Source organism: Rhipicephalus sanguineus, chromosome 8, assembly GCF_013339695.2.
Source record: "Rhipicephalus sanguineus isolate Rsan-2018 chromosome 8, BIME_Rsan_1.4, whole genome shotgun sequence".
NCBI lineage: Eukaryota > Metazoa > Arthropoda > Arachnida > Ixodida > Ixodidae > Rhipicephalus > Rhipicephalus sanguineus.
Window position 1 is genome coordinate 68,989,471 of NC_051183.1, and position 17,266 is coordinate 69,006,736.

Here is a 17,266-nt window from a genome sequence, read left to right on the forward strand (position 1 = left end):
AAATGGAACCTCCTAAAACACATGCTCGACGACCGCCAAACCAAAGACAACCAGAGTCACGCCATAGACCGTCTCCTTCACTCGCAGAAAAAACGGGAGGAACGGAGACACCTTCCTTGAAAACGCCAAACGACACCTTCCCCTAAACACCGCATACCCCACCGACTACCCCCAAATCGAATGTGTACCATACCCGAACTCGATGACCCCTTCACGGAGTCGGAAATTCGGAGCCTTGCACAACCTCAACAGTAGAGCGGCCCCTGGTCCCGACAGGGTAACCAACCGCCTGTTGCGACTTAGATGACCAAGCCATCACCCTACTCACAAAGATATAAACCACATGTGTGGAACCGGCCACGTGCCTGAACATGGCGCACGGCCACGGGTCTTCCTCCCAAAGCCTGGCAAAACCACTCACTTTGACAATATACGCTCCATCTCCCTAACCTCATGTATAGGTAAAGCATCTGAACATCTATCCTTAATCGCATCGCGCTACATAGAGGACCACGACTCTTTCCATTCAACATGGTAGGGTTCCGACCACACCTCTCAACACAAGACGTCATGTTACTGCTAAGAAGCACATCTTCGCCTCAAAAACGAGAGATGTCCGCGGCATCCTCGCCCTAGACCTCACCAAAGCATCGAAACCGTTTCCCACCGCTTCATACTGGAATTCATTGCCACCTGGCCTCGGTAAAAGATTCCAGGCATACGTCCGTTCTTTCCTGCAAGACAGGAAAGCTCAACTACAGTATCGCAACTCACATCCGACACATACACATTAGTCCCACGGGACCCCACAATGGGCAGTCATTTCGCCCCCTCCTTTTCAACATAGCTATGAAGGGACTGTCTGACAAACTCCGCGACATCCCCAACATAACCATGCTCTTACGCGGACGACATCACCATCTGGTGCCCGGGGGTTCCCTGGCGGACGTAGAGCAAGCCCTTCAAACCGCTCTCGATATCACAGAAGCCTACTACAAAACACCGGACTGAGACTATCACCCACGAATCCGATTGCTACTGTACCGGCCATCTCGCCAAGGCGTTCGTATCTAACCCCTTTACACGAGCTTCCCATAGCATTACAAGCCAAAGCGGGCAACGATACCCGCGTTGACTCCATACGCATTCTCGGTCTCCTAGTCGAGGCCACCGGTTGCCATGCACGTACAATACCCATATCACAACCTAAACGAAAATGCTCCGGCTGATCCAGCGAGTCTCGTCGCAGGCAAGGCCCCGGTGAGCCAACCTCCTGCGCTATACCACGCGTTCTTAATGAGCCACATCAATTACGTCGCCTCTGTCCACAACTGACAAAAGTGGAAAAGACTAAGCTGAACACACTCATGCGCAAAAGCATTAAACAAGTCCTCGGCCTACCCCAAAACACGAGTACCTCCAGTCTCGACCAACTAGGTATGCACACCACATCGTGAAGTGATCGAGGCCCAGACCACAGCCCAAGTGGTCCGCCTCTCCTCCTCCAAGGCAGGCCCGTCGATTACTAAACGAAGCCGGCAGTCCTCACACCCCTACCCGAACGCGCAGTAACCCTCCCGAGAGATGTCCGAGAAACCTACATGGTAACCCCATTCCCGCGAAACGTCCACCCACACCACAATAAAGGCAGGACGCCTGGCCCGCGCTCGCGCTATCCTCGACCGTACCGCCGCGAATCGCGCGGCTCTATCCGTATTCGTCGATGCGGCGCAATACGGCAGCTCCTCCACCTTTGCACTCGCAGTAGTAGATAGGCGATGGAGCCTACGCTCAGCCGCCTCGGTTAGGCCTAGCAACGAGCGCCATAGCCGAGCAGGTCTGCCATAGCTTTAGCGATGACCGACCCTCGCCACACTAGCGTCTTCACTGACTCTCGCGCCGCCATTCGGGCTTACGAAACCGGCAACATCGCGCGTGAAGCAGCCCACATCTTACAAACACGAGAGCACACGGTTCGCACTGCCTCTCTTGGTTCCCTGCCCACATGGGCAAAGACGTCCATTCCCACAACCTACCTCAACGAAACGGCTCATGACCGAGCGCGAGAGCTCACCCGCAACGACGATCATCAGCCACCGAAGCTAGGCCCAGACATACAGTTTAATGACCCCTTACTAACCTTCCACGAATCACCTCTCACTACCGCAACAACAGATGCCAATACCATTACCACACACAAAGCTCGAACGTGCGCAAGCGGTAGCCTTTCGCATGCTACAACAAGATCGTACCTAACGGGGCCGACTGAGCCATTACAACACAGAAATCACTCCCCAATGCCCAGATTGCAGAGAACTCTATTGTTCACTTTCGCACATCTGCAATGTCCCGCGTTACCTCAGGACCTCTCACCAGTGAGTCCGACTGGAAGGCTCTCAGGAGCTCCGAGCTCCACCAACAACTCAAGGCAGTCCAGAGGGCCCAAGAACTGGCGGAACGCCATCACGTTCCCGCCCCTCTCGGGCGTCGCCTACGGTAGCGGCTGCTAGGGTGTCCCCCCTGGATCCCCCGGCGGCCTAAACCCTAGGACCGATGAATAAAGTTCTTGACTGACCGACTGATGAGGAATCTAAAGCTTTCGCCTTAAAACGAAAAGCAACATATGCGAAAACATCTCTAGCAAGTCCTAGAATGATAACTACCTAGAGCACCCTCTGGGCAAGTTGTCACACTAATTGCCCATTGCCGAAAAGTTGTTTCAGATGGCTAGCATTGGTATATGGCATGTTTGCGGTATATGCGCGTATTCTGTTTTTGTTTTAGATGCGAAGTATCTTAAGGCGGAGCTCAATCCGGTGGTGGTGGTGGTGGTGGTGGTGTGCGGCGTGACCACCCTTACTGCGCATGCGCATACCCTCTCCACACACCTCCTCTCCACTCACCCTCTCCACTTCCCCTCTCCCCTCCCCCTTTCCACTCTTTCTCTGAAACGGGGGCTAGACATGCCGAAATTCTCTCCTGCGCAACGCCGCGATGAGCTCGAGCGCATGCGCGTCCCCTCCGCTTCTCTCTCCTCTCCCACGCTGCCCCCCTCTCGCCCGCCTGTCGACCGCGTTCCCCGCTCGCCCTGCGAGAATTAACGGCCAGGCTAGATGGAAGATACGACGCGCGTAGCGTCCCTCTTCGCGTTCCACGACGCGAGGTCGGTAGCATGCCCAACGAACGCCAACGGAACGCGATCGTGCAAGTGCTCCGGCTTCGCATCGCCTCATGGTCCTCTTTAGCGGGAGATGGTGTAATTTTTCTTGTCCGCGCTGTTTGCTGCTTCCTATATATTCAGTTGTTTGCAATAAACGTTGGTTGTTAGCCAGTGCGCCGCGACTGTTGTCCTTAGTCCACCCTGTCCCAAGTGGTGTCTCATTTCATTCGATCAATGCGCCAACAAGGACAATCAAGCACATTGCTGCACTACCGCAATCGCTCATAAGTACACGAGCCAAGAATTACTCAAAATTATAGATTTGTCGTTGCAATCTGGTTCGGAATCATTGTAATGTGCAAAGTGAACTTGACAATCACCAATGAGTTATAAGCCCAAATCTTTCACAAACTTGCACGAGCGGCGACTTTTCTGTGCGTCAGCGCCATGCGACAGAACCAAGTTCCAAACAGGGCCTACAAAGCGCGCTCAGCTGGGGCGATCGTCTGCTAGGCATTAATTTTTAAGGCCCACACCCCATACCAGTTCACACGAACGGGCACCGTGAGTACGCGAATGCGTTTGCTCGAATTTTATCTTCCGAAGATGAACGTTGCAGCAACTAAACGAGGAAAAAAAATTCGGCAGATCCCATGCTTTGTGGGAATCCGTTTAATGCGAAGCAGTGAGCGAGTACGTCTAGGATGCATTTTATTGCGATTATAGTAATTATATGGACACTCTCGACGGATTTTTGCCGTCACCGTCATGTCCCGGATATCTATATGTATGTATATATAGATAAAAATTGGCCGCGTATCTGCGTGCTTCGCTGCAAATGTCGTGTAAAGACGATAGAAGAGGCGCTGTGTGAGATATGGACGCCATCTGGCAATACGTCGGGAAACGTGAGTGCTGTGTTGCGTGCTGGTAGTCCCGGCGCAGCAGCAGGCGAAGACCTTTGCAGAGAAACGTCCGCACTCAACGAGTACTCTCCACACACTCTTTTATTTACACGTCGCCTGGGTAAAACAGGAACGCCAGAGCGGCGCCCACAACCGGCAGCCTGAAGGCCGCCCACAACGCTGCTTTTTCATTTTTTAAATATTTTTTTTCACCTTCTTGGCCTTCTCAAGACTAAAGTTTTTCGACACCAACCCATGGCATTCGTACAGTGCAATACAGAACCGAAACCGAAACACAACAATGAGCTCGTGCGAAGGGCACGGAGGAAGGCAAATTTCAGCGCAGTCGCATTTTCAGCTTTGTTGAAACAGCGCTCACTAGACGACGAGGAAGTAAAAGAAGGCACAGGACAGGCAGCGCCTGCCCTGTGCCTTCTTTTACTTCGTCGTCGTCTAGTGAGCGCTGTTTCAACAAAGATGAACGCATACCAACTCGCTCAAGCTTCCATTCTTATGCATTATCAGCGCAGCTTAAGAAACTAGGGTCCTTAAAATTACGTATGTATGCATTTTCTATTAAAGGAACGCGCCACCTAATACTTACCTAGTGATGTTGCACCTCAGATATGCATGATATTTACTTTTTGATCGACAACGTTCACAAGTATGAACAGCCGTACCAGTTCAAGACGGCTGGCCCTTGGGCAAGTGGTTCAACTTTGGCCGAGTGCCTGAATCGAGGGACGTGCCGACAAACAGAAAGACAGACAGACCAAAATTTCTGCGTTTAAGATCCCCAAGAAAGACTATCGTCTTTAAAAGTCACGAATAAAAATAATTCAGAAGAAAGAAATTCCTAAGCGCTCGACCCGGGTTTCGAACTTGTGACCCCTCTCTCCGCAGCTCGCTGGCATAGACAATATGCCATTCCGCATTTTTAAAGACGATAGTCTTTCTTGGGGAACTTAAACGCAGAAATTTTGGTCTGTCTTTCTGTCTTTCTGTTTGTCGGCACGTCCCTCGATTCAGCCACTCGGCCAAAGTTGAACCACTTGCCCAAGGGCCAGCCGTCTTGAACTGGTATGGCTGTTCATACTTGTGAACGTTGTCGATCAAAAAGTTAATATCATGCATATCTGAGGTGCAACATCACTAGGTAAGTATTAGGTGGCGTGTTCCTTTAATAGAAAATGCATACATACGTAATTTTAAGGATCCTAGTTTCTTAAGCTGGGCTGAAAATGCATAAGAATGGAAGCTTGAGCGAGTTGGTATGCGTTCATCTTTGTTGAAACAGCGCTCACTAGACGACGACGAAGTAAAAGAAGGCACAGGACAGGCGCTGCCTGTCGTGTGCCTTCTTTTACTTCGTCGTCGTCTAGTGAGCGCTGTTTCAACAAAGCTGAAAATGCGACTGCGCTGAAATTTGCCTTCCTCCGTGCCCTTCGCACGAGCTCATTGTTGTGTTTCGGTTTCGGTTCTGTATTGCACTCTACGAATGCAATGGGTTGGTGTTGAAAAACTTTAGTTTTGAGAAGGCCAAGAAGGTGAAAAAAAATATTTAAAAAATGAAAAAGCAGCGTTGTGGGCGGCCTTCAGGCTGCCGGTTGTGGGCGCCGCTCTGGCGTTCCTGTTTTACCCAGGCGACGTGTAAATAAAAGATTGTGTGGAGAGTACTCGTTGAGTGCGGACGTTTCTCTGCTTCAGCGCTTCGCGCCAAACCGCGTTTTCGGGCTGGCTGGCGTCCCCGCCGGTCGCGTTGGTCACCACCGGTCTTCGCCTGCTGCTGCGCCGGGACTACCAGCACGCAACACAGCACTCATGTTTCCCGACGTATTGCCAGATGGCGTCCATATCTCACACAGTGCCTCTTCTATTGTCTTTACACGACATTTGCAGCGAAGCACGCAGATACGCGGTCAATTTTTTTAAATGCGAAACATTTCTTAGCGAACTTCTGCGACATTGAGCGTACCTATCTATCTATCTATCTATCTATCTATCTATCTATCTATCTATCTATCTATCTATCTATCTATCTATCTATCTATCTATCTATCTATCTATCTATCTATCTATCTATCTATCTAGCCGCCTACGACTTTGTGCTCTCCTGGCCGTTTCGTTAATCGGATGTATACCAAAATTGGTGTGTCATAACATGGCCTTATCACGAACATAAATGACAGGTCATATCATGAAAATCATGACACGCATGTCATGAACAGCATGATTTACATTCCATGGCCTTTGGGCTCTTGCTGCCGTACCGTTAGTTTCATATATACCAAAATTGGTACGGCGTGACAAGAGTTCATGACGAACATAATGATAGGTCCTAACATGCAAATCACGAAGCGCATGTCATGTGCAGCATGATTTACATGACATGGTCTCGGGGCGCTCGCGGCCGTTTAATTGAAGGGGTACATACGAAAACTGGTATGACGAGACATTTCTGTATGACGAACATAACTGACACGTGGTAACATGAAAATCATGATATGCATGTCATGTATGACATGATTTACATGCCACGCTCATGGCACACTCGCGGCCGTTTCGCTAGATTGGTATACACCAAAATTGGTACTGTGCGATGTGACTTTATGAAGAACATGAATAACAGGTGGTAGCATGAAAACCATGACATCCATGACATGTATGTCATGATTTACATGCCGCGCTCATGGTGCATTCGCGTCCGTTTCGCTTGCGTGATATACACCAAAATTGGTGTTACGCGACACGACAGTATGAAGAACGTAGGTGAGACGTGGTAGCATGAAAATCATGACATGCAAGTCATGTAGACCTGATTTACATGCCACGCTCATGATGCGCTAGCGGCAGTTTCAGTAGATTGATATACAGCAAAATTGGTATTGCGCGATGTGGCTGTATGAAGAACATGAATGACAGTTGGTAAGATGAAAACCATGGCATGCATGTCATGTATGTCATGACTTAATTGCCACGCTCATGATGCATTCGCGGCCGCTTCGCTAGCTCGATGTACACCAAAATTGGTATTGCGCGAAGCGACTGTATACGAAGGTAAATGAGACGTGGTAACATGAAAATCATGACATGCATGACATGCACGACATGATTTACATGTCATGCTCATGACGCACTCGTGCCGTTTCGCTTGCTTGACATACACCAAAATTGGTATTGCGCGACGCGACTGCATGACGAACGTAAATGAGAGGTGGTAACATGGAAATCTTGACATGCAGGTTATGTATGTCATTATTTACATGCCGCGCTCATTGTGCATTCCCGGCCGTTTCGCTAGCTTGGTATACACCAAAATTGGTATTTCGCGACGCCACTGTATGTCGAACGTAAATGAAAGGTGGTAACATGATAATCATGACATGCATGAAATGTACGACATGATTTACATGCCATGCTCATGGCGCACTCGTGGCCGTTTCGCTAGATTGATATGCACCAAAATTGGTATTGCGCGATGTGACTGTATGAAGAACATGAATAACAGGTGATAACATGAAAACTATGACATGCATGCCATGTATGTCATGACTTACATGCCACGCTTATGGTGCATTCGCGGCCGTTTCGATAGCTTGATATACACCAAAACTGGTATTGCGCGATGAGACTGTATGATGAACATTAGTGACAGGTGGTAACATGAAAAAACCATAATATTCATGTCATGTATGGCATGATTTACATGCTCTACTCATTGTGCACTCGCGGCCATTTCGCTCCTTTGAAATACACCAAAATTGGTATTGCGCGATGTGACTGTATGATGAACATAAATGAGAGGTCTTAACATGCGAATCATGTTATGCATGTCATGTACGGTATGATTTACATGCCACTGTCATGGTGCGCTTCCGGCCGTTTTGTTAACGTGATATATACCAAAATTGGTATGGCATGACATGAGTGCGTGATGAACATAAACGACAGGTCATGCATCTATACACCAGAATATGCGCTTCATTGGCATGGTGTACACGAGATTGTGCATGCATGCGCGCATGACAAACATGCGATATATGGTGGACTAGATGCCATGGCATGAATGATTTCATTTGGCTCAAAGACAAACAAGGCGATGTATGCAGCTCTTTGCTGGCTGCTTCGCATTACATCGATTCCCACAGTGCGTGGGATCTGCCGAATTTTTTCTTTGATGATATTTATTCAACAGAGGTATGTCACTTGAACGTATTTCATTACAGACAAAGCATTAATATGTTGATTATGCTCTTATCGCGACACAATGAAGAAGATGCGGCACTATATAATTCGCAATCATCTCTATAGCGAATACATCAAGTAACGGCCTTCTCCAACTATACGCTAGAACAGCAATAAGGATAAGCACCTCACCAATGTCGTATACCATTCTGGCTGACTTTCTATTTGTTCGTATACATCTCTTAGATGAGTGACCATCCTAATGAAGTGGGCTGTTGAGGAAATTATCGGCTTTGAATTTCTCTGCAACATGCGTGTGTTCCACAGGCTATGCTTTCCAATGAGAAGAAGCGTGTCGAATGGTACGTCATCACAACTCGCTGGCAAGACATATCGCACGGAATGTAAATTTAGCCCAAATTCTTTCGTTCTCCAGGATACTAACGGCAGAATACAAACGCACAGGACGCCACACGTGGCACAAATAAAATAATGCGAGATGCGGGCCATGCTGCATCATCGACCGCGCTGCGTTCGCATCGTATTGCTCGCGACCCACGCTAGTTTTCCATTTTGGGGTTGTAGCGCCACGCCACTCGTGGCTAGTCGGCCAGGGAAAAAGAATAGCGTCCCGTGGCTCGTGGTGGCGCAAGCTAGTGGGAACGCTTTGGCTCTTCTAGCCTTATGTCGCAGGAGGGAAAAAACGAGATGGCTGAGCCAACATCACAGTATACATGTCAAATTCGACCATAATCCTGAAGCTAAAATTACAACGCAAACGCACAAGACACCCACGAAGAAAAAAACACGTACAACACAAGCGTTGACTAACAACTGCTTTATTCTTTTACACGCCAATGCATATATAAGCCCAAGGCAAACTTACCGCACATGCGCACACAACAATAGCTCTAAACCAAAACGTGTAACAAGGATGATATTGTATTAGGTGCGCGAAGGCATGAAATTATATTCAGATCGGTGCAGGGAAAAAGAAGTGCAGAAGAAGCAAGAAGGACAAAGAAATGCGTCTGCGCATTTTAGCCTCAGCAATATGTACCAACTAGAGCCAAATGAAGTTTTATCTTAGTGACCAGAATATACGCCCGCAGGGAACGCGAGCAGTGGCTTCACGTGCCGCTGCCAAGCGCCTTCTTTATTTTCTTCTCTTGAGGTCTCCTGCTCTGCGGTTTTGTTTGCCGCCCAAAGGAAGGCGCTGCAGGGTCTTGGGACAATGCGAGCGCAAGAGTCCGAGAGTGACGCGTTCTGCGCATGCCTCCTGACGGCTTGCCAATTTCTTGGGTCCCCAATTATAAAACTGTCTAGAGAGAGAGAGAAATATTATAGGAAAGGCAGGGAGGTTAACTAGACTATACGTCCAGTTCGCTACCATACATATGGGGAGGGGAATAAGGCAGCAAAAGAGAGAGAATGAGAGACACTGTCCCCAATTCGATGAAGATCGCTGGACTCTCCAGTGTGCCTTGAGTAGACTCGATGATCGGCCATTTAATGAAGGAAAGATGCTGGGAGCCTGGTCGCACAGCACATCAGCCGAGAAAGTCGCACGAGCCCTCCTGCCGTACTTGAAGGCAACAGCATTGCGCGACCTCCTGTGAAAATGAAACTGTCTAGTGTTTCGCCGGAGTTGGGTTGTGCGCATTCGACTTGTACTTCGACATACAGGGCGTGGTCGACCGTGCTCGCGCGAGCATCTCTTGAGGACGAGTTTTGTACATCTTGTGCTTTCACCGCAAAGTTTGCGTTGAAGCTATAGACCACACGAAGGTCACTTTGCTCGCTGCAGCGACCGCGTTTGCGAAAGGCGTGATCTGATAGCTAGTATAGCCAAGGGGGGGGGGGGGTAGTTGAAGTAACAACTGTGACAGTTCGCGCTCGTCCTATGTATAGCTGTGCGTTCTTTTCGTGCCTCATTCTTTGCAGTAGCACGGCATTCTTCGCCGTGCCTCATTCTTTGTGTTCGAGTAGCGCGCTGCAAGTGTCCAGCTGTGACAGTTGTTAGTTCGCACTCGCCTTGTGTATTTTCTTTTCCTGCGTCCTTTGTGCTTGAGTAGCACGCAGCAAGTTTCTAGACGCTTGCCGTTCTTCCTGTGACATTCCAATTTCTCGTTGTCGCATTCATTGATCCACCCTTGAGGCGAAACTGTGACTTTTTTTTGTTTTGAGCGAAGTGTTATGAGGTGGATCGACGTGTTTTCTGTAATTGCAGTAGTTGTGTACGCATCGTGGTCGCACGTCGACAACCTGGCGTCACTTTAACCTGGCGTCACCAAGCACGTCGACAACACTGGTGTCCATAGGGTAACTTATGGTAGAGTGTACAAGAGCAGGGGAGTGCTCGGAACGAGCTTCGAAAAGCGAAGCCCAAACAGGGTAACTCCGCTTGTGGCGCTGCGATCGGTAGTCTGCAATGTGTCGTCGTTTAATGGTTAATTAACCGTCAAGAAATGACGAGAAAGCGAAAACGCCAGAGCGGCCGGAAAACCGTATTGGCGGGTGTTGAAAACGTTCACATTTGTTCTGCCTCTTCTGCATGCTGTCATCGCCGCCGCCGCCTTCGCCACTTCGAGAATTCATTCTATTTGGCCCGTTTCCTCAGCATTTAATTTCGTACCGATTTCAAGTTATGTATGCGAAACACGGAAAAGAAATAGCTTTCACCTCTTCAAACCATTGTTTCGGGAGATACACCAGCAGAAACTACATAGGCGGACACGCCAGCAGCGGCGGCGGCGGATTCACCCGGCTGAGACAAAACGAGATACGTTGGGGCACGCCGACTCGCTGCTGCTGCACCTTCTTCTATACAAAATGACGGTGAAGAGTTGCAAATAGAGCGGACGCGGGCTTACAACAATACATGAGGGTGCGCCACTTGTAGGCTTTGTAAGGCCCCTTTATTGAGGCGGCTCTACTTCGTCTTACATGTCTGTTAGTTCTCATTGGTATTGTGTCTAACAAAGAAAAACGAGCCCTTAGAAAAAGTCATCTTCTTTCCTTCGAGATATTGGTGCAAGATCACTTCCCCAATGTGAAGTAGCTGTATTTTTTTATTCCTCTATACTAGCGACAACTTAACGAATGCTTATCCTCGATTGCAATGGACCATATACAGGTGATATGAAGCAATTGCTACGAAGACACAATTCATATCATTCACTAATAAAAAATGCCCGCTTGGATTCGCGTACACACTAGGCAACACCGCATTATCGAGCACTTCGCATATAAAATATCTGGGGGCATTTTTGACGAATTACCTAACTTGGGAAACCCACGTTAACGAGATCTGTCGAAAAGCTCATGATAAGCTGACATTGCTGAAAAAAAAACTGCGTGGGATTCATCTGTCAAATTGAAAGCATACAAATGTTTAGTGCGACCTGGCCTAGAGTACGCGCATTCAGTTTGGAGCCCACACCAGAAATATCTTATCGATAAACTGGAGCGAATACTAAGACCGGCGGTTCGCTTTGCCTTTTCAGATTATTCAACAAGGAGCAGCGTTAGACAGTTAATTATGAAAGCTAATCTACAGAAGCTAGTTCATCGCAGAATAATGTCGAGGTTAAAATTTTTCAGCTCTATCATGGACACTTCACATTAAATCGCTCTGCATACCTACACTCTCTCACCAGACATTCCCTTCGAACGGGTCACAGAAAAATGCTGAGACAATCCGTAAGCTACATAAACTCACACAAGTACACGCTATCTCCAGCCGCCATCGACTATTGGAATAAACTACCTGAAAGTGCACTTTCCTCTTCTTCAGTAGATGCATTTGTTAAAGTTATTGCAAATATCAACTTTGGTGTGTAAAGTGTTCACAATCAAATGTCGCACGATTTACTTTGTATCTTTTGAACTTATGTGTGCGGAAAGCAACGTTGTGTGATTAACATTTTCTTGTATTTTTACTCATTTTCTTTTTTGAACGACCATGTACCATGTTTGCCCCTTATGTATACGAAGATTTTTTGTTACCACTCCTGCTTGGGGCCGAATGTAGCCTGCAGTATGTATAAATAAAAAAATAAAATAAAAAAATAAACATCAAAGCGCCCACAATACGTATCTACCATTTTCTGTGGTGAATCTTGCCCTTCACAACATCGGCGAACTAAAACTACTTTCCATCGCTTGCAACCAGTGCAGAAATTATCCTCAAATATCGCAGCTTCATCTGTTTTCGTATGAGCTCTAACGTCAATTGCCTAGGCTAACTGTTCCTGACGCAGTGATGAACATTTCAATTCGCCTGCCCTTTCCCTCGCCCCTAAGTTCTTCTAAGTTTTTTTACTTATAACTTGTAACTACATTCGCTTTTACTGCACTTTTCCTTACTAGGTGGAACCTTCGTCATGCTTCTTTTCTTGCCTTTCCATGTTTCTTCTGCGAGAGCGCGTCTTCTTTTAAACGGATAGCACTAATCCATTAGTTTTTCTTCAACACAGTGCCTTGTAGTCCAATGCAGTCTACATAGACCATGACATGTTTAGGTAGCTATATTGAACTTAAGTTGTGCTGAATTTGCTGCTACGGCTGCGTGAAAATAATACTCTCAATGGCAGTAGCGTAGCCAGAAATCTTTTTTTCGGGGGATGGGAGGGGGGGGAGGGGTCAGCTGTACTTTATGCGTGTTCGAGCGTGCGTTTGTATGAGCACGTGTTTGGGTGCATGCGTTTGTATGTGCATGTGCGTTTGTGTGTGCAGGACACCCCAAGCCCCCTTCCGATAACTAGCTACGCCAGCGCTCATTGCGTCAAGACTCATAGCGCTTTCTGTGCAGGTTTATATTGTACAAGTTACCCAAAACAAGGAGAGATGCACGAAATTACAGAGAACTTAACGGCGGTGAAATGGCCTACTACGACATTAATTCCCGCTCGAATAAGTGGGAACTGCTCTCTGGAGATATATATGCCAAGATAAATAACCCCGTTTACGAGACCCTGAAGCCCATTTACAGAGGCCAAAAAGTAAGTGTGAACCCTCGCAATCCAGCTCTTAACAAAAAAAGATCTATCAGACGCGTAAGTATGACCCGCTGTACTGTGAATTTCAAAGTAAAATACCTCATGCAGCACTGTTCTCGTCAACTTTATTGCGCTTTTGATCCGTCGCCGTCTAGGCGCCGTCAACATCACTACACTACAAATTAAAAATACTTTTCAGTTACTGTGGTCGCTCAGTAGATATGGAGATTTGCTTTTCAGCTTACATGCGGCGGCTTGATTTACGTCAAAAGGCTGGCGGCCTAGCAGGTTCATGACCACGGCAACCAGCGCTTTAAGGCAAGACGAGATATGACAACGCGCAGGCACAGCGCATTGTGTATCTAGGCTACGCCTTTCAAGAAGTTGAGGTAGGGAAAACAAATGTGAGCCCCTTCGCTACGGTGTGACAAGCATTGCAGCGTTCAGCCCAAAATTTGAATATTTTTAACGCTTTAACCAGTTTTGATAGGAATACACAATATCTCACTTGAGAGCAGGTACAATCTGAAATGCTTCATGTGGTTCTTACGGTGAACAATGCAGAAACCGTGGCCATTTTGACAACGTAGTCCTACGGAGCCCGTGTCGCAGAAAATGCGGTGTCAGCGTCGTTAGCTTTGACCAAAATATCAGTTAAATCGGAGACTTAAAAATCCCGATGGACGCAAAAAATAAAAATCAGGGTCATAGCCGGAATCGAACCCACGCAATCTGCGTTGCAGTGAAGTGTTCGACTAGAGATTTGGGTCAGAGCGATCTGCTTTGGAAAAATACCCCGGCGAGAACACACGTTACCAGACGTATTTAATATTGCGTAGCAAAAGCATACGATCGCACCAGGCTTCACACCATGTGAATTACGCAACGAGTGTGTGGTTTGAAGATGTCTACGCATTACAAATAGGACAACCATTACTCATCATCCTCACCAGCTACAGTGTCAACAAAATGTGCAGCAAGTTGTAGGTACCGATATTGCCTTGCAGAAGCGTGGTGGGTACACCACTACTTCGAAAAGTTATGAACTAAGACGTAGTGGGTACTTCGCCACTGTGCTTGCAGTAGGCGCTTTAAGAGCGTTTACAACTGCCAATGTTAAGCGCACATACTTCCCTTCTCTCCCAATAGAGTTGAAGTGCGCACTGAGAACGAAGCATGGCAAGCGAATAAGTATGCGATGCGAACGGAACCCGAAACGCTATCGCGTTCGACTTTTAAATGTGCAGCTTAAGCGTCCTACAATTTCTGTTAGAGGTTGCATTTGGTTTACGGAAGAAAAGACGCAGTTTCGCCACAAGGGCGAAGCAATGAATGCAATATCCAGAAATTGAAATGTCACACGAAAAAGCACAAGCAGCTCGATACGTGCAGCGCACTGCTCAAGAACAAAGGACGCGCGAAAAACAACACACAGGACCATCACGAGCTGTCAACTGTCACAGCTCGACACTTGCAGCGCACTGCCCAACCACAAAGGAAGCCCGAAAAAAACACACACCGGACGAGCGCGGACTATCAACTGTCGTAGCTCGACACTTGCAGCGCGCTTCTCAAACACAAGGAACGGCGAACGAAAAGAACACACAGGTACACACAGGATAAGTGCGAACTAACAACTGCCACACATGTTCCGTCTCTGTGTTTAAGCAACTAGCGCGCAGCAAGTGTAGACTATGCAGAACCAACTAGCCCCTACTTTGTCTCTTCTAGCTAGAAGCCCACTCCTTTCGCAAACGCTGCCGCTGCAGCGAGCGAAGTGGCCTTTATACTTGGAAAATCAGCGCAAACAAGACGGACACACAAGAAGAAAACGACACAGTACGGACAGAGTACCAGCGCACGTACTGTATCCGTTTCTTGTCTCCGTTTGTTCGCGCTGATTTTCCAAGTATGTGGCGTTTCCAACTCGCCCAATTTCTACCTTATTGCTTAGTGACCTTCGTGAGCCCTACAACTTCAACGCAAACTTTTGCGAAAGCACAGGACGTACAAATCTCCCCCCTCAGGAGACAAGCGCGTGAGCACGGGCGACCGCGCCCTGTACACTCGCAGATGCCGAGGGAGTACTGCAAGAGTAGAGCGACTGTGTTACTCTCGCCAGAGTTCTTTAACTCCGTGTAGGAGTAGTGGAGAGTTAGCCGTGCAACTTACTTTTTCCTTGAAGGCAGAGTAAAAGAGACCGTGAACTCTCTGCCACTTAGATAGAGTTCCCAATCCACGGAACTCCCACGCCGACGTAGCATGAACAGGGTCGGGAACTCCCTCCTAAGCAGACGGAGTGCAGACTAGCGCGAGATTCTGGCCGACACCGCACAGCGATATATAACTGTCTCTTAACCATAATCATCCGAGCGTAGACGCCACAGATGTCACTTTATTGTGCAAGTTAATAGTTTGTGATCGTCAACCTTTGGTTTTTGGTACGCCAACAGAGGCAGCTTCGAAGCCTCGAACATCAGCAACTTCTAACGCAGGTGCGCGACGCCTACCTCCGCTGGGAGTCGTACAGGTCATATTGAGTGCGACCGATCTCGGCGCAAGTGGCTGGCGAAGGTTGCATAATGCGCATTTTAGCGTCGAAAGCTTTTCACTGTTACATTAAAATGCAACCGAGGCAAGCGAAAGAGCGAGAATCGCCAGAGATGCGTTTGCATTGTGGTTACGTTGACCGGCGTTGGTCTTCTGGCGTACATGCCGTGCCTGCCGCGGCACCGCATGTCCGATAGGACGCCAGATCGTAACGTCGTAAGGTATTCATCAGCCAAACCGGGTAAAAGATCGTCGCAAGTGTATTTGTAAGCGCGTGGCTATAACTCTCAGACTTGGGCACGAGCGGCTGTACTGCATTGAGCCGATGTGATAGTCCCAGCTGATATTTGGAATGTACTAATGAAAACGGCGTTGAATATTATGATGTTTTATGGTAAAAGATCGATATGCGAACAGTATCCCAATATATTATTAGATACCTACACGTGTTCTGTCTATATTTGCTGTGTAAATACGCACAGCAGAGCTGTTGCCACCGGCACTGGAAGGGAGCCAAAACACCATGGATATATATACCGGTTATCGGGTGCATGGTTCTGTGCAGCGCCAGTAGTGTACATGTTCAGTGTTGCTGTGTTGTATATGAATCACCGTGCGGATGTGAGTCCCGTGTATGTGTGAGGTAATCTTGAGGCATTTCAGCCAGGTTCACTGTTACATTGTAGAAAACGCACACAGGTTTTTTTTTTTTATTTTCCGCCTTTTCCTAAGCGTTAGTCCTAGAAGCAAGAGTGATTCTACTCTTGTAGGGAGTTCTTCCACTCTAGCCCAACTAGCATTGTAAAACTCTGCGAGGGAGTATCATAATTCCAGCCGAGAGTGTATATACAGTGCCGTACACTCTTAGGGTGAACACGGCTCAGCGTGGCCGCGCTCTGCGGAGCGCCAGAGCACATGCGCGGCCGCGCATCGAAACGACACGGCGCAGGCGCACGGGAACGCATTGCTCTTGCTTTACTACAGCGAAGCAATCGCGGGCGTGCCAGCACCGGCCAACACTGCAGCAGACAATGCGATGCAGTCGCTGCTGTGGGTTCTTCTGCGCCTGCGCCAATGCGCTTTGATGCGCGGCCGCGCTGGATGCACTGGCGCTTCGCAGAGCGCGGCCACGCTGAGCCGTGTTCACCCTAATGGTGAATTCCATTGGCGGATTCGGAGTGGCCGACGAACTTTACGCCGGAGCACTCCACTACGTGGAGAGCATCCGAAGGAAATCTGCCAATGGAACACAAGCACCCTCGCCAGAGCCAACGGTAGGGGGCGCTAGCGCACATCTGCTTCGCAAGCGCCCAGCATTCCTCGCGGTTCGCGCAGTTTTCGCTTTCACGGGCGCCAGCGGAGAGAACGGGCGCGGTCGGACAGTGCATTTCATCGCACACGAGGTACGCCACGCTCTGCGCTCGCGCGGGGAGCTTGCGACTTCCGGTCTAATCCGCCGCTTTTCG

General features: G+C 48.3%; 1 protein-coding gene across 1 annotated transcript in view; it reads left to right on the plus strand.

Moving 5' to 3' along the window:
• LOC119403296 (uncharacterized) overlaps positions 1–17,266 on the plus strand; it is a 43,036-nt gene that overhangs the window by 1,628 nt on the left and 24,142 nt on the right. Inside the window, exons 2-3 of the mRNA XM_049418264.1 lie at positions 13,064–13,253; positions 15,704–15,780. Of these exons, the coding sequence (XP_049274221.1) occupies positions 13,064–13,253; positions 15,704–15,780 (267 nt within the window). The remainder of the gene's footprint in view (positions 1–13,063; positions 13,254–15,703; positions 15,781–17,266) is intronic.